Source organism: Oryza brachyantha, chromosome 6 (assembly GCF_000231095.2).
Source record: "Oryza brachyantha chromosome 6, ObraRS2, whole genome shotgun sequence".
Classification (NCBI taxonomy): domain Eukaryota; kingdom Viridiplantae; phylum Streptophyta; class Magnoliopsida; order Poales; family Poaceae; genus Oryza; species Oryza brachyantha.
The window spans coordinates 21,113,319-21,134,566 of NC_023168.2; the positions used below are offsets into that span (position 1 = coordinate 21,113,319).

The 21,248-nt window shown below is 40.1% G+C and overlaps 3 protein-coding genes across 8 annotated transcripts; 2 read left to right on the plus strand and 1 right to left on the minus strand.

Moving 5' to 3' along the window:
• Positions 1 to 1,037: 1,037 nt before the first annotated feature.
• On the plus strand, positions 1,038 to 6,178 carry LOC102715120 (mitogen-activated protein kinase 12). Of its 3 annotated transcripts, none has more exons than XM_006656408.3 (11): positions 1,038 to 1,588; positions 2,493 to 2,901; positions 3,047 to 3,174; positions 3,254 to 3,313; positions 3,673 to 3,822; positions 4,117 to 4,272; positions 4,467 to 4,604; positions 4,693 to 4,766; positions 5,154 to 5,255; positions 5,350 to 5,590; positions 5,732 to 6,173. In XM_006656408.3, exons 1-11 carry the CDS (start codon positions 1,388 to 1,390, stop codon positions 5,804 to 5,806), a joined length of 1,734 nt encoding a protein of 577 aa, XP_006656471.2. In that variant the 5' UTR covers positions 1,038 to 1,387; the 3' UTR covers positions 5,807 to 6,173. The 3 variants fall into 3 exon arrangements, with proteins under 3 accessions (XP_006656471.2, XP_006656472.1, XP_006656473.1); XM_006656409.3 differs by lacking the exon at positions 1,038 to 1,588 and adding an exon at positions 2,150 to 2,303 and having other exon boundaries at positions 5,732 to 6,178; XM_006656410.3 differs by lacking the exon at positions 1,038 to 1,588 and adding an exon at positions 2,332 to 2,349 and having other exon boundaries at positions 5,732 to 6,178.
• A 1,612-nt stretch (positions 6,179 to 7,790) lies between these two features.
• Positions 7,791 to 12,619, minus strand: LOC102715767 (probable isoprenylcysteine alpha-carbonyl methylesterase ICMEL1). 2 transcript variants are annotated; one of them, XM_006656411.3, is made up of 11 exons: positions 12,126 to 12,619; positions 11,811 to 11,887; positions 11,517 to 11,586; positions 11,311 to 11,391; positions 11,107 to 11,181; positions 10,922 to 11,023; positions 10,460 to 10,600; positions 9,957 to 10,022; positions 9,672 to 9,815; positions 8,894 to 8,984; positions 7,791 to 8,321 (listed from the first exon to the last, which is right to left on the minus strand). In XM_006656411.3, the coding sequence occupies exons 1-11, from the start codon at positions 12,377 to 12,379 to the stop codon at positions 8,154 to 8,156; spliced, it is 1,269 nt and encodes a 422-aa protein (XP_006656474.1). In that variant the 5' UTR covers positions 12,380 to 12,619; the 3' UTR covers positions 7,791 to 8,153. The 2 variants fall into 2 exon arrangements, with proteins under 2 accessions (XP_006656474.1, XP_015693744.1); XM_015838258.2 differs by lacking the exon at positions 9,957 to 10,022.
• Positions 12,620 to 14,817: 2,198 nt separating this feature from the next.
• Positions 14,818 to 21,204, plus strand: LOC102711360 (type 2 DNA topoisomerase 6 subunit B-like). Of its 3 annotated transcripts, none has more exons than XM_040525461.1 (12): positions 14,818 to 15,029; positions 15,123 to 15,234; positions 15,326 to 15,409; positions 15,808 to 15,834; positions 16,509 to 16,620; positions 16,700 to 16,781; positions 17,040 to 17,060; positions 17,952 to 18,145; positions 19,069 to 19,210; positions 19,452 to 19,645; positions 19,772 to 19,895; positions 20,747 to 20,860. In XM_040525461.1, exons 1-12 carry the CDS (start codon positions 14,958 to 14,960, stop codon positions 20,762 to 20,764), a joined length of 1,182 nt encoding a protein of 393 aa, XP_040381395.1. In that variant the 5' UTR covers positions 14,818 to 14,957; the 3' UTR covers positions 20,765 to 20,860. The 3 variants fall into 3 exon arrangements, with proteins under 3 accessions (XP_040381395.1, XP_015694443.1, XP_015694442.1); XM_015838957.2 differs by having other exon boundaries at positions 14,827 to 15,029; positions 20,719 to 21,204; XM_015838956.2 differs by lacking the exon at positions 15,123 to 15,234 and adding an exon at positions 15,514 to 15,700 and having other exon boundaries at positions 14,960 to 15,029; positions 20,719 to 21,204.
• The last annotated feature ends 44 nt before the right edge of the window (positions 21,205 to 21,248 follow it).

Genomic DNA, 21,248 nt, shown 5'->3' on the forward strand with positions numbered 1-21,248 from the left:
TCTGTTAACAAATTTATGGTTAATTAAATAGCATGTAATAGAATACACTCCGTATCGACCTGATCTTCTACTGGTAAAATTGTAATTGAATCGCCCTCTCCAATTATCAGTCCTGATTAAAAGCCTCTTTTCGGTTTGAAGTATTTTTAAAAGGAAAATGAAGGAATTAAACTGTTTTATCTGATAATCATATAAATTTCATGGGATCCGAATAAACCCAAAGCGAGATTTTGCGGGTATTTTGATGCCTGCAGCCTGCATGCGTGATGCATGGAAGTAGTAGGAGTAGCATTTTACTGTATTGTTCTTACATGGTGTATAAATAGTCGTTTGCTAGCGGTCAGAATCTGGTAAGCCAACTGGAACCAGGGTGTCTCAATGCAGTGCAGCGTTGACCGCATGTTAATGAGCATGTTCGTGTGCCTGGTGCCAGAGAATTTCGTAGACAAATTCAATCCGCCACAATAACGGTTTGGACCAAATAGCCCGTCTCCCTCAATCAGCAAGTATAACAATACAGTTTTTTTTTCATTTTAGATTTTTTTCCCCATGTACTACAAGAAATTGTTCAGACTAAAATGTACATGCAGCTATAACTGGGCTGCTGAGAATTGTATACATGTTATTCTAATTCTCCAATTTTAATAGATAGCATTATTGATTATTATATATATATATATATAATAATTTAACTTATTAAAGACTCCCACAATTGTTATTGTGTTATAATTGAATTTATTATTAAATATGTCAATTATAATTTACATATTTCTATATTTAAATAATAAGAGAAATAGTTAAACGAGATTTAAACGGTACTGTATCATCTTAAAAAGAAAATCCGGATGAAGTACAACTATACAACCGCACATCGTACTAATACCAAAAATCTAGCTGTACTTGCACTGGTGGGATTTCCCTGCTGCTGCGTGCGACGGCGAAATGGAAACCGGCCGGTGCACCGTTTCACGTACCACTCGACTCAACTCGATCGTCTTCATCAACACGCACCGCGTGGTGTCATGGTGTGGCCACTCGTTGTCTACGCAGCAAGAGCACGAGAAAAGAAAAAAAAAAGCAAGAAAATCAGTCAGTATAAGAGGAGATCCTGCTACTTCTTCCCCATCACCAGCATCGCTTTCTTCTTCCTCCGGTCCTCCTCGCGTCCCTTCTGCATCCATCCATCCATCACTTGCCGACGACTTCTCTTCGCGCGGTGAGGGGAGGGGAGGGAGGAGACGAGACAAGCTCTCGTTGTTTTCGCGGGAAAGGTCCGAGCTTGAAGGCGAGTGAGAGAGGGAGGCGAGCTTGGAGTTTGGAGGGTAAGCTGGGCCGCCGGCCAATGCCGCGGGGGAGCTTGCGGGCGGAGAGGCGGTAGGGGGCGGGGATGGGGGGAGGGGGCACGCTCGTCGACGGATTCCGCCGCCTGTTCCACCGCCGCACGGCGTCCGGCTCCAACCAGTCGTCCAACGCCGGCGAGGAGGCGGCGTCCGACGTCGAGGTCGTCGAGGACCCGGATCTCGTCGGCCTCCGCGCCATCCGCGTGCCCAAGCGCAAGATGCCGCTCCCCGTCGAGAACCACAAGAAGGTGAGCTGCCTTGCGGCCTAGTCTGAAGTGTGCTTGCTTTGCTTCTTTTTTCTTTTCAGTTTAGGGGAGAAATCTTCAGGCTTTCTCGTGATGCTTGATTCGTGGTCACGAGGAGGTTTTTAGCACAATATCAGATCTTTGTGGCACCTGGATTACTTGGATACTGTGCAATATGTCAACATCATTAGTTCTCATTTTCTCTATCAGTGCAGTACAACTCAAGTGCAGGCAAAGCTTGCATCTTCCATCCAATCTTTCGTATTTCGATCGATAGAGCTTTTGGTGCTTGTGAGCTGCGATCCGATTTGTCATCTTGGCTGTTGACCTGTGTTCTTCCAGTGATCTATGAAATGATTTCGTAAAACTGAAGTTTCTTTCTCTCTCTCTCTTTTTTGGTTGCTTAGTTCTGATATATTATTTGCTCATTCATGCTCCATTTCTTAGAGAAGTGCAATCGAAACACTACCGCTGTCAAAGGGAAAAAGAATGTGCCCTCTTTTGGATTTCTCCCTGCACCTGCACCTAGTTATCAACAATTGGCCTTAGGAGCTCATATTCAAGTTGTCCACCTGTGGTTTTGGATAATCTTACTCAGCTACTAAATAGCACTCCTGGTTTGACCTGGTCTGGTCTATACATATCGGTGATACGGACTGTTTCTATTGGGAATAAGTCGGGCTCTTGCACATGTATGGAGCATGTGTTTCTTTCATCCGTGAGTAAGCCTACATGCCTGTACTGAAAATGTCAATTTTTGTTAGGTAGGTCATGATATTCCCTGGGGAAAAGATCTTTATAGATTCAGAAACATTAGGCCATTCCACTACTGAATGCTATGTTTTATAACCAGCCACTCTGTATTTTTGGTTACCTTAATATTTCCTTGCAAATTTGTGATTTGCAGAACTCAGTAGAAATGGAGTTCTTCACCGAGTATGGAGAGGCAAACCAGTACCAGATCCAAGAAGTCATTGGCAAAGGGAGTTATGGAGTAGTTGCTGCTGCGGTAGATACCCGCACTGGTGAGCGGGTTGCGATCAAGAAGATCAATGATGTGTTTGAGCATGTATCAGACGCTACCCGCATCCTGCGTGAGATCAAGCTCCTTCGTCTGCTGCGTCACCCAGACATAGTCGAGATCAAACACATTATGCTTCCCCCTTCTCGAAGGGAGTTTCAAGATATTTATGTTGTTTTTGAGCTCATGGAGTCAGATCTCCATCAAGTCATCAGAGCAAATGATGACCTCACCCCGGAGCACCACCAGTTTTTCCTGTACCAACTTCTCCGTGCTCTTAAGTACATCCATGCAGGTAAGCAAATCGGTGAACTACTACTAATTCACAATTTCCATGAACCTATTTGATGCCATTAAACACATACAAGTTTATCAAATTAGCATGGAATTCTGGTTTATTCTTCTGATAATGTAGTTCTTGATCATCTACATTGGCACAGCTAATGTGTTTCATCGTGACCTAAAGCCCAAAAACATACTGGCAAACTCGGACTGCAAATTGAAAATATGTGATTTTGGACTTGCCAGGGCATCATTTAATGATGCCCCTTCAGCAATATTTTGGACGGTAGGGTGCTTGTCAAGTTGTCATTGTATATGAGAATTCACAGTCCTCTTTATGTTATTAATTCTGTTCTACTCTGAAGGATTATGTTGCAACAAGGTGGTACCGAGCACCAGAATTATGTGGCTCTTTTTTCTCCAAAGTAAGGTCTTCAACTCTGGAGTTCATGGTCACAAAATCAAGATTAGTGCTTTTGTAGCAGCATACATGAAATTCTAGCTGTTTTTATCATGACATTTTTTTTTCGTGTGCTTAATGTATACAATTTACAGCTTGTGCTAAATGAAGTATACAAAACCAGGATTAACAGTAGAGGAATATTTTTTGATGATATCTCTAATTGTTTACTTACATTGTCTTTCTACCAAAAGCTGTGTTGCTTAAAACTGGATGAGCAACAGTCTTGTAGAAAAATAGTATACTGTGAACTCTTCTGTGCAATTCTAATGCTATAGATTTTCGTGCACTTTATGCTTTCTAATACGGTCAATTTATATACAGTACACTCCTGCAATTGATATTTGGAGTATTGGGTGCATATTTGCTGAACTGCTCACTGGGAGGCCATTGTTTCCTGGGAAGAATATTGTGCACCAATTAGATATTATAACAGATCTTCTTGGGACCCCATCATCAGAAACCTTATCCAGGGTATGTTGACTCCATACCAATTCACGTATACTTTATTTTTCCTTGAACCTCCTATCCAGTAAAATTCAAGGAGATCCAAATCTCTAACAAAAATTAAAAAAATGCAATTAGAAAGTTTATTATTGGTTCACCAATTGGGTTATAAAGTTATGTTGCAAGCCCATAAAGTATCTCCTCCAATATCCATTTAGTTATTCTGTTGGTTATATATTTCTACTGTGATTTCTCTCCTAGTGCAGCATTGGTACATTAGGGCCCCAGAAATAACACCTTACTGTTCTGCGTCCTCTGCAGATTCGAAATGAGAAGGCCAGGAGATACTTAAGCTGCATGCGGAAGAAACATCCTGTACCCTTTTCTCAGAAGTTCCGTAATGCCGATCCTTTGGCTCTTCGTCTGCTTGAGCGTTTACTTGCTTTTGATCCTAAAGATCGGCCTTCAGCTGAAGAAGTAAGCTCAAAAGATAGAATAACAACCTTTCCAAAACTCAAAAGTACTCCCATTATTTTTTGTTTGACGTTGGTTTTGAACTAACCAATGTCAAACATTTGCACGTGTAAGGGAGTAGTTTTTTTACTTTTCATTGAGCAACTTTTAAATATTTCAGAAAACACATAGAATTTTTATACTCTTCCAATCTTCAGGCTTTGGCTGATCCATACTTCGCAAGTCTTGCAAATGTGGAACGTGAGCCCTCGATGCATCCAATTTCAAAACTTGAGTTTGAATTCGAGAGGCGGAAGCTGATAAAAGATGATGTTAGAGAATTAATTTATCGAGAGGTACAGAGCAATAGCTCAAGTTTCCTGCATTCTGTTAATAATAATATATTTTCAGCTCTTGAAGACTGATAATTACGGGAAAAAACAGATTTTGGAGTATCATCCACAGATGCTTGAAGAATATATGAAAGGTGGAGAGCAGATTAGCTTCCTCTATCCAAGGTGCAGACTTGCATAAACTTTTTTTTCCTCCATTAACTTTTAAATTTGACATGAGAAAGATAAACTATCTGCCTTTGTTCATGCAAGTTAGCTGTATTGATACTTTTTTAAACCAACAAAACTGCATTTTTCCAAACAATTTGTCTTGCAGTTCTATCATCAGTTAATACCTTATCTTTTTTGCTCCTCATTTTGGTTTTTTTATTTGTTTCCAAGCCTTCTGTTATCCAAAAATTCGCATGGGCACTGGTGAAACATTAGTCATGTGTGTGTGTATAGTATTCATGCAAGGAACACTTGGATCTAATAGATATTTATCTTATCCATACATGGTTTTCTCTTTTTTCTATGAACATAGCTATTGTTAATATTGTTTTCTTAATGCAGTGGGGTTGATCGCTTCAAACGGCAGTTTGCACACCTTGAGGAGAACTACAGCAAAGGAGAAAGAGGTTCTCCACTGCAGAGAAAGCATGCTTCTTTACCAAGGTATATAATGTGCCAATCAAAAATCATAAGTGCAGACCTCCTTACTTTCATATCAATTACTGTGCTAACTTCTCCAATGATTTGGATGTAACAGGGAGAGAGTAGGTGCATCTAAGGATGGTCATAACCAACAAAACAATAATGGCCAAGAGAGGAGTACAGATTCTGTTGCCCGCTCTACAGTTAACCCTCCAATGTCACAAGACGGGCAGCAGCATCGATCTGCCGGCCAAAATGGTGTGACATCGACAGACTTAAGTTCGAGGAGCTACCTGAAGAGCGCAAGCATTAGTGCTTCCAAGTGTGTTGTTGTCAAGGATAATAAAGATCGAGAGGTACTGTTGACATGCTAACAAAAATTCTTCTACGATTGATTATTATAAGTAGGCAAAGTGGAATATCTGTGCACTCTCAAAAGTATAAGAAATGGTGTGTGAAATGTAAAGGATTTGACTCCCTTCTTTGTTTTGCTACAGGATGATGGCATCTCTGAAGAAATGGAAGGGACCGTCGATGGATTGTCTGAACAAGTCTCCAGGATGCACTCCTAGTGCAGCAATGGCAGACGATGATAGGTGCAAGATTTCTGTGAGGCACACCAGTTGCTGATAAATATAGAAGCAGAATACTGCACTGCAAATTTCGACCTGGGACGATGCAACAGCCAGCCCGAGATGATTTGGGTCCCTTCTTATTCCCACGCATGTTCACATATTCTTGTTGCCATCATGCTGTCTCTATAGAAGCCCTGCATGAATTGATGAATTATCATCACTCAGATGTTACACTAGATTAGTCCATGGAGTCATGGAGAAAAGAAGAGCAGCCAGCTTGTGCGCCATGTGAGCATGTTCATTTCCAGTGTGATCTACTCATATCCATGCTTTTTGTAATGGCATATGAAACAGTTGTCAGTGAGACGGGACAGTAATCTCTTTCTCTTTGAAGAATTTGTTCATTTTCAGTTTGCCTAGCGAATTTCAGAACCTAGCTGGGTGCTTAAACATCATGTCATACGAATTTTCCAACCAAGATGAATGTTACATTATATAATTACAATCAGAGATTTAGAATGACAATGAAATCGGGGAACATATACCAGAGTTAACGAAGGAGATTCATGCGGAGAGAGAGGTGTTTGGGCGGCTGGGCGACCGACGTCCCGGCGCCGGCGGAATCGCTCCCCACCCCCTCGCCGGCTCGCCCGCCGCCGCACGCATCCCTCCTGGCGTCTCCCCCTCTTCGTCGGCGGCGCGGTGCGTGATCACCACCTGCGTCGTGGCCAACCGTCCGGCGGCCGCCATGCGACAGTGCGAGGTTCCCGATGTCGTGGCGGCACAGCGGGTCCAGCCGCTTCGTCGCCGGCGTGCTGCGCGTCCACGACGGCGGTGGACGCGGCGACGGGATATGGATTTCGTGCGGCCCAATATACGGGTCCGGCCTGCGAAAGGGCCTGTAGCCCAGTGGTTACAAGGGTACCAGTAGCACCTAAGGTTCTGGGTTTGACTCCTGGTTGGAGCGAATATTCTAGGATTTTCTTCTGGTTAGAGCGAATATTCTAGGATTTTCTAACGGCTTTGTGCTTTCAGGGATAGGCGTTGTCCCCGCTGATCAGGCTTCGGAGATGCTCATATGAGTAGGGTTTACGTGCGTACGTTCTTAGGAGAGAGTGTGCATACGTTGTGAGCATATGCGTTGTGCTGTGTTCTCTCAAAAAAAATATACGGGTCCAGAGCTTCTTTGTGACACTGCAGCAGGCAGTCCAAAGATGATGAAATTTTTTTATTAATTTTATTACTAAACCATCGAGCAATTTTTTTAAAAAAAACTGAACCTTTTGGCCATGCCAGTGTTGATAGTGTGACAAAACAACGCTGCTCACCTGATCGGCATGGCATGACAATCTTGTCATGCCATTGTCGGTGGCCTGGTAAGCCGTTTTGCCACGTTTGCGTGGCCAAAAGGTTTATACGGTGAAAATATTTTTCTCGGAGTTTAGTAATAAAATTATTTATTAAAAATGTTTAAAAAATAAAAAAATTTCAAAGATGATCTAACAACTTCTTATGTCCATGCGCTATGCATGTTCTTGCCATCATGTTACTCCTGACTTTATCATTCAGATGCAAGTCATGCAAACATTAGATTAGATTTGGTCCGTGGAGGAATGAAGACTGGCCAGCTTTCCCACCATGTGAGGTTGTGCATTTTCCAATGGCATGAGAAGGTTTATCCTGTGCTATTTTCTCGGTAGAAGAAGAGCAATTTTACGATCTCTGAGAGGTATCAAAATTTCAGTGTAAAATTTTGGTAGGACTTTTTTATTTCCTTGAAAAATATCTCAAGGTACCAAGAATATTAGTACAAATTTTTGATACCTAAAGTTACTACACTTTTTACACTAAAAAGAACTGTACATTAAGATACTTTTTCAAATATGGTAAAAAAGATTATTTTGGTATCTACTCAAACATCGTAAAATTGCTCGCATAAGAATTGTGCAAATAGATCAAGAAGCATGACATACTTTCTTCATGGCTTTATGGGGGCAAAGTTTCTTGATTAATATACAACAATGAATTGTGCTAATATTGCTCGTATGAAGTTATCAATAAAGCATAATGAGCCACATCTGGATACAATACAGCAATGGCAGACGTCCCAGGCAGGACATGTACACTACTAATTAATACAGGAGAACAATATACGCATTGTGATCAGTACACTGATGCGGAGCTACTCAACGAAGGGTACATTTTGCGTCTTAGGTCAGTACACTAAGGTTGGCTAGCTGCTAACTAATTCGGGAGCAGCAGATTTCATTGACCTCCATAAATTTATGGGGGCTCCATCCTTGGATTGAATATACATAACTGCCGTCACTAATCGCCAACATCATCAGAAAGGACTAACTCTTCCAGCAAGCATAAGCATGAATTCAGGAACAAGTCGGCGTGCGACAGGTACAACAAGATGCTGATGCTGGGCGGATGTATCCGGATTGTCATTGTGTATAACAGTAACAATCTCTTCGAGCAGTTTATCCCTACCACCGCGGAGAGGATCCTGCAGCACAAATTAATCAGAGAAAAACGCATCAACTATAAGAACATTGTGCATTGAAATTACATGCTAGATAACCAAGGTACAATAACAAACTTCAACCAATGCTAAGCTAATTCTTCGGAAGGTTGAACCTGCAGTTCCTCTCTTATAAACAACAAAAATAGAGTCGTATTGTTGATTAGCTGAGAACGACTTTATATTTGGCTGAAGGTACTTAGTTATACTAACCAGCACAATAACTCTTATTTTTACTGGAATACTGTTAGTAACAAGCAGAACAAAGGACTAACATCAAAGGCTCTTTACCTTTTTATTTGTGGGGATCAAAAGCAAATTTCTGAACCTGATCCCCCATCCCCACAACAAAAAAGGAGGGAAAAAAAAATCAAAAGGCTATATAAACTTCTCTACATCATTGAAATGACAACGTAGAGAAGAACAACATTCTGGAAATTGAAGAACAAAACTTTATATACAGAAGAAGAAAGAGAAGTACCAGAAAAGCCAAAAAGAACAAAAAATGTCTAAACAAAGAAACCCATCCAATGACCACTGATAGCACAATGGATTACCTGAAGGAACAAGTCAGTATGGGTCTTTCCATCATACAAGAACAGATCTGCTTTAGCGCCATTCTGTTGTAAAGCATCAAACAAAGCTTCGCTGCATTTTTAGATCAATTCAATCAATACAAACAGTCCAATATGCAAATATCCATAATATAGGAAAAAGATAACACAGTTACAAAAGTTATTGGTAACAGTGCAAACAAACAAGAAGTGACTAAAACTGCTAAATGAAAGACCTAGATGGTAATTGATGCTACACAAGAAATCCCCTCGAAAAGGATAACTCTTGTTTCTTCTTAGCTAGTGTTAACTATATAGTACTCAACACCAATAGGAAATGGCACAACAACATGATGTTGCACTAGACTTGTCTCATCTTCTTAACTAGTGCAAAACTAGGATAAGATTCAAGAAGAAACAAGTTCTAACTAGTCAATTTCTTTCTTCAGCATGCCAAACAACATGGAAAATTCATTTGAAATGGATGCAGACAATATCAGGGCAGTGTAAAAAATCCAAAACTCCTCTAACACTCAAGGCCCTCAGTTTGGTTTGGCCATCTCATTTTGTTTGGCCAGTAACAGCATGTATAAACTTTATCACAAGGATTATATGAGTTTTACTTAGTTAATCTGAACATTTATCTCCCATAAGAGAAAACAACTGAATGAGCAAATATCAAAATAGTTGGTTCATCCAATATAATGATATTAAATAAATATGACAAGAAAACACTAGATTTGTCATGCACCATACGATCAATCATTCCAGTTGAACCCACCTCTCAGCCGATGGTATTGAATAGTCACTCGTTCCATGGAAAAGGAAGATGCGAGGCAATAGAGATACGGCAGACCTTGCAGTTGAGTCCTTGACCATCACCAGTGGAGAAAATTTCCTCAAAGACTCCTCACCTTCCATTATGCTGAAACATATTGTGGAAATGGTGCTTTAGTGTATTTAAAGATAATCAACATGATATGCTCACATAGTATAATAGTTATGGGGGAATCAGCATGGAAGACATGAATAAATACTATCCTACTAGCTATAAACAAAAATATACCTGAGAAAGATCGATCGGTATAGGCCACGTTTATGGAAATGATCTACCAAGTTAAGAAGATTATAGCTGTAGAAATCATAAATCAACTGTCAAGTCTGATACACCAGAATCCCTGTATGTATGAACCATTGATGACACTACTAAAAATCTAATTAATATCGCATATTAACTGTCTAACAAAGGTGCTAAAATGATCCATAAGTTATATTGGATGAACAGACATGAATCATCAATAGTATTATAAAGCAAGCCTAATTGCCATGTCAATTATGGCTAAAAGGGCAACTTCTCGTTTCTTAAATCTAGAGCAGCATATTACAGCTGTGCTTCACAAAGAAGCTCAGCAGACTACCTGATATATTCCACTGCACAACATTGCCAAAATTTGATGATACAAACAACTGAATACTGAAAGTAGTGTGCACATGCACATTTCCATACACATGGTTAAAAAATGTAGGTCTTGATACATGTCACCTATTGTAAAGAGAATAGGATATTACCCGCCAGAAATACCAAAGAAAGCTTTTAGCTGTGCAATGCTCCAAGTGGAAGCATCTCCTTCACCAGATTCTTTAATAGCTTGGTGCAACAGAGTACATGCAGCGATATGAGCACCGGCAGATTGTCCAACAAGATAAATCCTGTAAATATCATGTACATAGAGCAGATAAGGACAAGATGCCTCAATATATGCATACCAAAACCGGAATGCTGAATTGTTTCTTCAGCTGTAGTCAGAAGTTCCATATATGATCTTTATATCATGCGATGCTTACTCAGAACATATAAATAGCCAAAATATAATATGTCTCTGAAGTGATCTAACTCACTTTCCACTGATGGTATCTTAATGTTAGTGACAATTTGTGCACATCAGCGCACGAGTAGGGAATTCACTGGTAGGAACTATTTTGTGGTTGCAACAGTTAAGTTCGAAAGTTTGGTCATTGTAAGCTATGAACCTTTCAGGATCACCTCCATAACTAGCTATATTATTGCAGACAAAGGCGATCCCTTGAGATGCATCTTCTACCATGTCACCAATAGTCCCTTGAGGAAAGTTTCTGCAAACAAACAATTCATATGCTCCATGAAGATAATATGAAGTATCATTCTTCCGCGCATATTTGGAATTTATTTAGAGTACCTGTAATCAATGCATGCAACTAAGATGCCCCTCTCTGCCAAGCGCCTGCCTAAAAGGGCACCCCACCCTTTGTACCTGCGGATGCGATAAGTACAATTCGCCAGTATAGAGTCAACACATAATCTAAATCTTACTGGAACTTCATATAGTAAAAGGCATAAAGTTGGAGATCAGGATAGTACATACTTCTACAGTTTTACTCACCCTATGATCCATGCTCCACCAGTCACAAATGCTACAACTGGCTTCAACCCTGTTTTATCAGTAGGTATGTATAAATCTAGCCTGCAGAAACGAAATTCAGGGTTCAATATGTGAACAGCTAAACTAAATACCCCAAGTACACCAAGACAAATTACAAGACAAATATGAGCATAGCAAGGGATTGTGAAAAGGAGAGAAAGAAATACCTGTTTCTTGGTTGTTCTCCATATACAACACTTCTATAAACTTGGCTCGAGAAGAAATAATAATATACAACTGGATTAAAAGAATAGCAGTCAAAAGCCATCTCATATTATGTCAAACACTCTTTCGGTGGCAATGATATTTCGGTGGTAATGATGATCTCGTCTCAGCCTCTCAGGTATATCACCTAAAATCTTACTTATGGAGGCATGACAAATCAATCAACAAAGGGAAAAGGTGCCAAGCAAGGGCAAGGCTTTCTCCCTCAACAAAAGAGTAATGGCAAAGGCTCTAACCTTGAATAAAACCTGGCATGAGCAAGAAGGTGTAACAGCAGAGGGCTAGGAACTGCCTAATCCATCTGTAGCCTATCCTGCATAGATCATACAACTTATTGAAGGTCATACTCCCGTGCTCAATCACAGAAGCATCATTTGAAATATTTCTAAGCTTTAGCATCTGATCTTAGTAGCAAGCCTAGTAATGATCATTTAGCTATCGGTAAACATGCCATGATACAACTTCCCCAATTACAGCATTAGCACAAACAGATCGTAAGGTTGGAGTGATAGCAGGTTCGAAGTACTATCAGAAATGGAATTGGAGAGTACCCAAGGTATCGGAGGAGGATGAGCGTGAGCCGTGTGAGGAGAAAGGTCTCCTCGGCCGCGCGGCGAACCTCCCGCCGGAAGGATCCGCTGCGCTGCCGGAACCTCTCGCTCACGACCGCCCGACGCCGCACACCCCCGCCTGGCAAGAGCGGCGCGTCCTCCTCGGCTGATGCAGTGCCGGCTGGGGATGACGGCAGGGTCTCGTCCGCCTCGCTGGGCTGGGCTGCGGCGCGGTCAGCGAGCTCCACCTGCATCGTGAGTACAGCCGACGAACCAGCCGGCGACGTGCGATATTCCCTAGGTCGTGCGGGGGTAACCGCTCCGGCGCTCCCTTGCTCTGGGCAAGCCGCAGTGCGACCGCTGCACGCGAGACGCGACAGCGAGGTCGCCGGAGGCAGGAGAGGGATGCGAGGTGCGGCCGTACGGGTCGTTTGCGGCGGCGCTCCGGCGGACGACGGCAATGAAGAGAAGATCTTCTCACCAGGGAGGCTGGCATGTGGGGCACTATAACCTGGGCCCACATGGCAGCGAGGTGTATTTGTTGCGACTTGCGAAGAGAGGGTTTTTTTTTTCTTTCCCTTCCATTCAAGTCCATCCACCATCGATCAGTTCTAACCGTTGGATCTACTTGAGCGGCCTAGATCTACCTGGAGTATGACTTATGACTATTTTATAAAGGTCATTCAATAATCTAGGTTTCCCTTTACTCCCTGCAATGTCAACAGACTGGCCTACCGACTTGTGGGCCCAATAACCACGAGCCATGGATTGGGCTGTGTTAGTTCTGTCGTAAAGATGAAAAATAAAAAATTATATGATTTTTATAGGTATTTATGTTATAAACAATAACTAGTTACTATAAGTTTAAAAATTTACACTAAAATAATGAGATAATAAAAATTTATATAGAAATTTTTACAAAAGAAACACATTATTTAGTAAATTTGAAAAGCACGCATAAAAGCCAAAAATATAATCTCTATTGTAGCCGTGCAAACGAATACAGCTTGAGTATTTCTCACTCTATCATAGAATATTCATATCTCTGCTGCTCAAAAAAAGCCTTTATTCTCCGCTCCCGATGTTTGTACTCTCATCCTACAAAAATTAAAGAAAATAAAACAGTCGCTTCCTTAGCCAAAACAAACCGCTCTCCCATTCGCACTCGTAGCGCACTATCACCCTGAAAATTTTGATAAAAAACTATCACTTTTGTCATCTTATGAAAATGCAAAAATATCAATCACTCGCACACTCGCAATGCACCACATTCGTGAGAAAAATACATATAATTAAATAAACTTTTATTCTCTGTTAGACTTCTTCGGATCATATGAATTTTACATAAATTTTAAAGAAAACAGTTCAATTCATCCAAAATTACTGTAAAATTTCTCTAAACTGAAGAGAGCCTTGTTAGATCCATTTATTGGGTTGATTCCAATGGATCCATAAAATAATTATTTTTATATTAGAACTCAATGCTCCGTGAGCATTGTACAATAATCAATCCATAAGTATATTAGATTCATTTTTGCAATTTTTTGTGACTCTCGGTCAAAAACTCAAACTAGGATCGCTATCCACAAGTTTCAACCGTTCGATCCAGACTGTGGGGCCTAGATCGAGCAAAGAGAAGCATTTAAAGGAAAAAAAATTGGGTGCGCACCTCGCGCACGCGCCCGCCAGTGCACCCCTCCGCGGGATGCGCTCAATTTCGTATCGTACGGTGACGGCGGAACTCTCGCCTCGGCTCATTCTCGCGGCATGTGAGGCTCGGCGGCTCGTGGCTCGTAGCAGCCGCAAGGAGACTGAATGACCGTAGTGGCTTTAACCGTTGGGTTGGGTCTGTATGAATTAATTTTGTGTCTTTGGACATATTAAGAATAAATAAAAAAATGATATTCATTCATGACAAGTTCGTTGATTGAAAACCGATAAATTTTGTACTAATATTTATGGAGACAAAAGAATGTACTTCCTCCATTCATAAATATTTGACGTCGTTAATTTTTTATACACGTTTGATTATTAGTCTTAGTAAAAAAATTAAAATATACAAAGCTATATATATGCATAAAAATATATTTAACAATAAATAAAATGATATAAAAATAATTAATAATTATGTATGTTTTTGATAAAAGGAATGATCAAACGCGTCTAAAAAACAACGACATTAAATATTTAGGGAACGAGAGATTATTTCTTTTCGTAAGGTCCCTTAACACCTAAGAGCTAGGCGGTGTTTGGCTTGAAGAGGGTAAGTTACTTATCCCTGGCATGAAAAACGTAGTAATAGATTAGTACATAATTAATTAATTATTAATTATTAAAAAAGTATTAAATAGTTTAATATGATTTTTTAAAACAACTTTTCTAAAAAATTTTTTTAAAAAATATAAACAGTTTGGGAAGCGTTCGCGTGGAAAGGGGCAAACGAACGGGCCCTAATGATTCAATAGTCTCATTAAAATTAACTTAATAGTGGGTCCAATTTTTCCATTAACATATGCATGTGCAGCCGAGCCACCGAGCCTCGCATGTCGCGCGTGAATGATCCGAGCCAAGTAGCCACGCGCGGAAGTTTTACCGTGGCCGTACGATATGAAATCCAGTGCATCGCGCGGAGGGGCGCACTGGCGTGGCCGTGCCCGAGGGGCGCACCCAATTTTTTCCCCATAAACTCCTTCCTTGTATTCGTATTTGTGTTTCGCTGGCGGCGGAGACTGACGGTGGAAGGCCGGACGGCGGCGGAACTCCGGCGAGCGCGGCCGGGACCTCCAACCTCTCGTCAACTCCCCAAGCGACTCCTATTCCTCCGCTCCATCCATGGCGTCCCCCTCCCCTCCACCAACGGCGTCCTCCACCTCCTCCTCGCCACACCGGAAGCTCCTCCACTCGGTACGCCCCGGCGCCGCTCTTGCTCTGTCGTACGCTTCCCAGCCCTCTCCTGACGATGCAACTCTGCTTGGCTTGGGTGGTGTTCGATTTCAGTTGATTTACTGGGCCGTGCAGCGCTGCCGGGTGTCGGAGTCGCCGTGCCGGCTCACGGTCTCCGTCAAGCGCTCCCCGGAACCCGCTCGTTCCTCGCCCCTGCGTATAGCTGGTAGTGTAGTGTAGCTGCGAGAAGCCTGCGCCCGTCGTGACCTGTTGTCCCTTCCTTCCGCTTACATTTGTTTCAATTTCGTGAACTGCAGTTTCAGACACTGGAGTTGGGAGCAAGCTAGAGGAGTTCCTGGAGCTAGATGCCTTGGCGCGTGATACCCCCGTGGAGAAATGGGGTATGTGATCACCTTCTCTTGTTCAAATGCTTTGTCCTGTTCGTCAGTAGCATCCTTAAGCTCATGAGATGTACGATTCTGATGTTAGAAATTACCTTAATCAGAAACAACGCCGATGAGTTATCTTTGGAAGGTTGGCTTGCTAGTATAGCCTGTTATTAGGCTACGGAAGAGATATGGAGGTCACTGAGTCATCAGAAATTGCTTAACATATATGATCACTACATTTGATATGTTCATATGTAGATGATCTCGATGGGAAGATGGATATATGTTCCTTCAGCAATAAACGTATACCTGACATTGTGCCTTGTATCTTCATTTGGTTTAGAGTTTGCAATAGCCCTTCTTCTCAGGTTCACCATTCTTTGTCTCACACTGCTTCTCTCTATCTGCAGATGGTACCCTCTTAATCACAACTACCGGTATGCCTCGCACCTAATTGATGTTTTACATAGTTCTGCCACTCCATTTGTGCCATACTGTCATGCACCATTGCCTGCTGTCTAGTAAAACCTTAATAGTTTCACCTTATTCTAAATCATATGGTTAAGTTGTTATGTGCTCTCCATTATTGCATGGCTCCATGCTGATAGCACTCATTTTATTATCTTTCTTTTTTTATAGAAAACCACCAAGCTTGATAAATTTCCCATAAGAGCTACAAAAGTTGATAGCATTGTGTACATACTAAAATCAGTCAAACTAAACTAGTATGCTAGTATGCTGAAAATTTGCAGTTTTTATCTCTGTTCAAACTGAAATTTGAGATCTCTCTGTTTCCTTGGCTTCCTCTCCTTTGTGTTCCATTTTTTTTGTGTATAACATAGTTCTGATATTTCGTATAATTTATTAACTAAGACAAAGGCTTTATTGGATAAAAAGAAATTAAGTCGAAGGGAACACTAAATATTAATGTTACCTACTTATGTTGTTATGCTGCTTCAATGTATGTTTATTCTGTTTTGGTATTTCCACAAGTTTGCCTTGACATGCAAATACATAAATATATATGTTGGAAAGGATTGTTTTATTTTATCTTAATTCTAGGGATTTACACAAGGCTATTGATTTTTATTGCATATTTTCCGATCTGTAGGAATCAATGACAAAACTATTTATCATTACCAATTTAATCTTCAACAAGAAACATCTTCAAGTGCAAGATTTACCAAGCTATCAACCACATATAAAAGTCATGCTATATTCAGGCAGGTCCTCATATGTTACTTTGATGTGACCTATGGAAATCTGGGATTGGTTGAATCATTTGTTCCTTTTTCAACACAGTGGAACTGAAGTATCCCTTTGCCTGTCAAATGAAGCTGATGTTGATGACTTCATATTATGGTTGGTTGGCTTTGTCCACAAGGTCTGTATTGAGGAACATCCATGGTTTTATTTTATTTCACCATAATTTGACGTGCCCAACTTAGCCAACAGTAGCAATCATTGTGATTTGTTATCCTGTCCATAATATAGTCCTGATAAGTGTCCTATTACATACTTACTATAGTCATTTGTTTACAAATATGGTAGAATTGGTAACATTATGTGGCTAATCATTTCTTTTTATGTCATTGGCCAAAAATCTTTCTAAGTAGCACGTTTTTGTTGTTAACATTTGCAGATATTCGTGCTAAGACCAGCTGTAAGTATTTCTGAACATTTGTCTCAAGTTGAAACTTGTGTGTTCCTTACAATTTCCTGCTTTCTCGGTTTTCTATCTTTGTTCCCTTCATATTTCATAATGACCAATCATATTTATACTGACCATTAATCTCTTTAATCCTGGGTCCTTGATCCTCCACTCAAAATGAAAAGTGCTATTCGTCTATACAGACTATACACACTGGTGCAGCTGTGTGTCTATCTCTTACTAGTGGTGATTCTGTTCTCTGAGGATGTGTTTTTGTTTTTCTAGTAACTATGTCATTTACAAACTGTTCTAGTTTATGTATCATGTGTGGCCTATTGGTCTAACAATTGTCAATTTCATGCATATATACCATCTAAATCGAATATGTCGATTGCATTATGTGAATATCTTTGTACACAATGCAGGACAATGTTTGATGTACTTCTTTGTGCATTCCCATTTTATATGCAAACTCATACCCTTGTGCATAACGTGCAACATGAAAGAACAAGTTCGTATATTTATATTTTTTTTTTCTTAAAGAATTCTACAGATACATAACAGAACACAGTGTTCATTGGTCTATGCTACAGGAGCAAAACAACTGAAACCCCTATACTGGAGATTACTACAGATCCATTTGCTTGAGAAGTTCATAACAGCCATCTGATGGCACAAATTTGTCTGCCTGTATGAAAGATCAACAATATTGTATTATCTTGTGCCATAACTGGAAAGAAAGGCTATAAACTGATGATCAAACATGTATAATTTACTTGGCTGTGCCATACATTCATTTTTAGTTTTTACACAGTAAAAAGGCCTACAAGTAGAAGAATCTGTCTGTTTTTCTCTTAGTGTGATCTCTTAAACAGATATCTGGTTTTCTTTTGTAATACTCAGAATTTAGCATGTGAGCTCTTTATTGAGCAAACAGATAGTGCTGGATCAGGAAATGTTTGTATGTCGCAAGGTTCTGATGATGTCCATCTTCCCATTACCACATCAAGTATTGACCGTCTAGTTTCTGGCCTTAAAGATTATGCACTCTCCCATGGAAATGCTTCTGACAAGTGTGAAGCATGCTATATGAACAGGTATGCCATTGATTGCTCAATTTGACTCTAGACATTTTTCACATACAATGCTAAATTTGCTTATTTCTTTCCTTTGCGACAGAAATTAGATTTATAATGCATGTTATCATTTGGATTTTGACTTTCAGTGGTACTTTCTTATCATTAACATTCATATTTGATCTTTTTTCTTGAAGTTGCAGTTGAATGTCTAAACGATAGTCTGGACATTATAGTTTTTATCCTTTTATTTGGATTTTGTAGTCAAGAAGCCTTGTTAAGCAGATTTTTAATTATTCTTTTATTTTTGGCTTGAATCAACTCAGTTAATATGTTTTCTTCATTAATAAGATTGAAGTTAATTTATGGGTGTTTCAGTGTCACATAGGAAAAGCTACCACTAATGAAGCAATAAAAAGACAATCGCAGTCACTGATTCTAAATGTAGATGCGAAAACTCACTTCTGCACAAACTGAGTGTTATCCCATATCTAATAAAAATCTGAAATGTATACATAAAAAACTCAACATATGTACAATTGAATGTATCCATATTATTTAGTGTGAAGATATCAGAACTTCTGCATTTGAGCTCTATAGTTCTATATATCAAGATCTAATAGGTTTCTTTCGTACAAACTATTGAACTATCAAAGAAACTGCTTCTGGTCACCAACAGTATCTGTCTATCTGATGCAATTCAATAGATTTGACTAATTGACCCATTTTCCTCACCCAAACTCATTCAGCTCAACCTTTCAGGCAAGCTTGTCTTAAGTCCTACCTTTCTCTTGCCTAGTATGTAGTCATTGGATTCAGTCATGTGCATACTAATGAATACCACATGTGTATCATCTAGTTCTGCAATTGTACATTCCTCGAATAGATTTGCTGCCATATTTGATATGATTTGTATGTTTTGCTCGTCTGTTTTCTCACTTCAGGGATTGTCTGAAGATTGGAACTGGAGCAGTAAACAATGTAGACAGAAGAAAAGCTAAAGGGCAGTTTGTCGAAGTTGTGATAATGATTGCGCATACTTCATCTGATTTGAGCTGTTGGATCTCAAATTGTTCATCTACACAGGTTTGCAACACAGGCCTATAGTTCATAAACTGATTCTGCAATTATCATTACAATACTTGTTCTTGTGATGATGTCTAAATGGTTCTGGGTGTAGTATACAAGCAAGAGGACCTCTCGTGCTGTATATTCTCCTGTATTCAATGAGCTTATAAAAATCATAACATGGCATCCAAGGTTTATGCTGAAGGTCAGATTCAATTATACTCATTGTCTCTGTTCGATGGCTAATGACCTATTGTAGGTTTTGCATTTTGAAGACTTCATACCATGTCCCATCTCGCAATCCTCCTTCAATGTGCTGATGAGCATAGACTGGCAAAGCTATGGTTTCAAGTTAAAAGGAGGTTTCATGGATGACGATGGAAATGCTGTGCTTCAGTGGGATAACATAACATTTGCTCGTGTTGATATTGCTATTCACACTTACCACGGAGGATATCCAGTTTCTGTTTTGCGCATGCTTTCTTTTTCTAGTGATGGGTTGCCTGTCTGTTTGGATGTGGATATCTCTACTGGATTTTCCAGAATTGTATTTGGTTATCCTTGACATGCTGTAGCTACTGCAGTCAATGAATGGAAGATATCTCAACCTGAAAGGCATCTTGTAAGGAAGGCACTAAAGTCTGCATTGCTTGGACTGAAAGTAGATCATGCAGAAGACTTCCTTAGTTGCCATGGCCAGAAGGTTTGTGCTATTGTTATCTGGTTTATTTGTGAATGTCTCCATTCCTTATTATTTATTTTTTTCTGCCTGTTGTAATTTGTAACCCCAGAAAAATATTGTTAGTTTGATTTGACATAAGGTAGTACAGAACTTCCACCTCTTATATTCGGGTGCAACCTCTTGATCTATGCCAACCCCAATGCAAAGAGACCTCGTTTGTCTTTTGGTCAGACAAATTAGGTTGGTGTCGTAATACTTTGTACTAGCAGTTTGTTTTTACAGCCTATCGTCACATATCATCACTCTGTTGGTTCCTACCTCAATCTGTGTTGGCTTTCTTTGCTTTCGTTAATACTTCTTTCCCTTGAAATATACAGCTTGTGTTGGCTTTATGCTACGAGGGAAAAGGTGTATAGGAAAGACAAACGGGAGTGCCTAGCACACCTGGCAAAATAATTACTTCCTCCGTCCAAAAAACAGATGACTTTTCAACACGAATTTGGACACAATGTCTGTCTAGATTAGTATAAAAATGACTTCACTATCTGGATAGTTGCTTGTCCAGATTTATGTACATAAGTGAACTTATTTTGGAACGGGGTGAGTAGTTTTGTTTATTTCTGAATAAAGAGTAAATGACATCACTGTTCAGCTTGCGAACAGACTCTTCTCAACTAGTCTTGCTGGTACAGTGGTAGTTATCAGTTATTACCAGGACACACGTTGAATCTTAGGTTGGTGGCAAGTCAGAAATGACATGGCCTAACATTAGCATACTGTCAGATCATTTTTTTTTCTGGTGCTTGCCTACAATTGATCCAACTTGTTCTTTAACATCATTCAGGTCCGCGAATATGTCCCTGATCTTGCAGAATCAATTGCTGGCTTAATCTTATCATCCAGTGATCAAGAGTTCCAAGATGAATGCATTGCTCTTCTCGGACTAGGCTCAGATCAAGATCTCACAGAAGGCTCGGTTAGATCCTGCATCGGTGAGAAGATGAACCGTATCATTGAGATGAATGACACCAAGGATAACGTAGAGCACAACTCACCTTATCTGTTCGAGTGCGAGAAGATAGATGAAGATAGCCAACTGGACGAAGACGACGCAGATCAAGATATGATTCTTGATTTCTAGCATCGTTCTCTTTGCTAATCTTGTAGCGGTAGCATTGTTCTCTTTACCAATGTCGTCTCGGTGGCACAGTTTTACTCTGACCAAATAAATTTATATCAACTGTAACAACTGCTTTCTACTTTTTATTAGAAGAAACTGCTTTCTAACTCTTGTATGCAAAATTCAGAAAATGCAAAGTGATTGCCCATGCTGAGCATTTCTTTTCCTCCTTGTTCATGATGGTTTTTGCGGCT

Bases quoted from the DNA above. Each gene is read 5' to 3' on its own strand.
- LOC102715120 (XM_006656408.3), top strand. From the start codon at position 1,388: ATGGGGGGAGGGGGCACGCTCGTCGACGGATTCCGCCGCCTGTTCCAC. The intron at 4,767-5,153 runs GTGCAGACTTGC...TTCTTAATGCAG, and splicing joins ATTAGCTTCCTCTATCCAAG to TGGGGTTGATCGCTTCAAAC. The intron at 5,591-5,731 runs GTACTGTTGACA...GTTTTGCTACAG, and splicing joins AGGATAATAAAGATCGAGAG to GATGATGGCATCTCTGAAGA.
- LOC102715767 (XM_006656411.3), bottom strand. From the start codon at position 12,379: ATGCAGGTGGAGCTCGCTGACCGCGCCGCAGCCCAGCCCAGCGAGGCG. The intron at 10,601-10,921 runs GTTCATAGCTTA...TGATATTTACAG, and splicing joins TATGGAGGTGATCCTGAAAG to GATTTATCTTGTTGGACAAT. The intron at 10,023-10,459 runs GTAATATCCTAT...TGATTTCTACAG, and splicing joins TTCTTTGGTATTTCTGGCGG to CTATAATCTTCTTAACTTGG.
- LOC102711360 (XM_015838957.2), top strand. From the start codon at position 14,958: ATGGCGTCCCCCTCCCCTCCACCAACGGCGTCCTCCACCTCCTCCTCG. The intron at 15,410-15,807 runs GTATGTGATCAC...CTCTATCTGCAG, and splicing joins TACCCCCGTGGAGAAATGGG to ATGGTACCCTCTTAATCACA. The intron at 19,646-19,771 runs ATATCCAGTTTC...TGCTGTAGCTAC, and splicing joins ATTCACACTTACCACGGAGG to TGCAGTCAATGAATGGAAGA.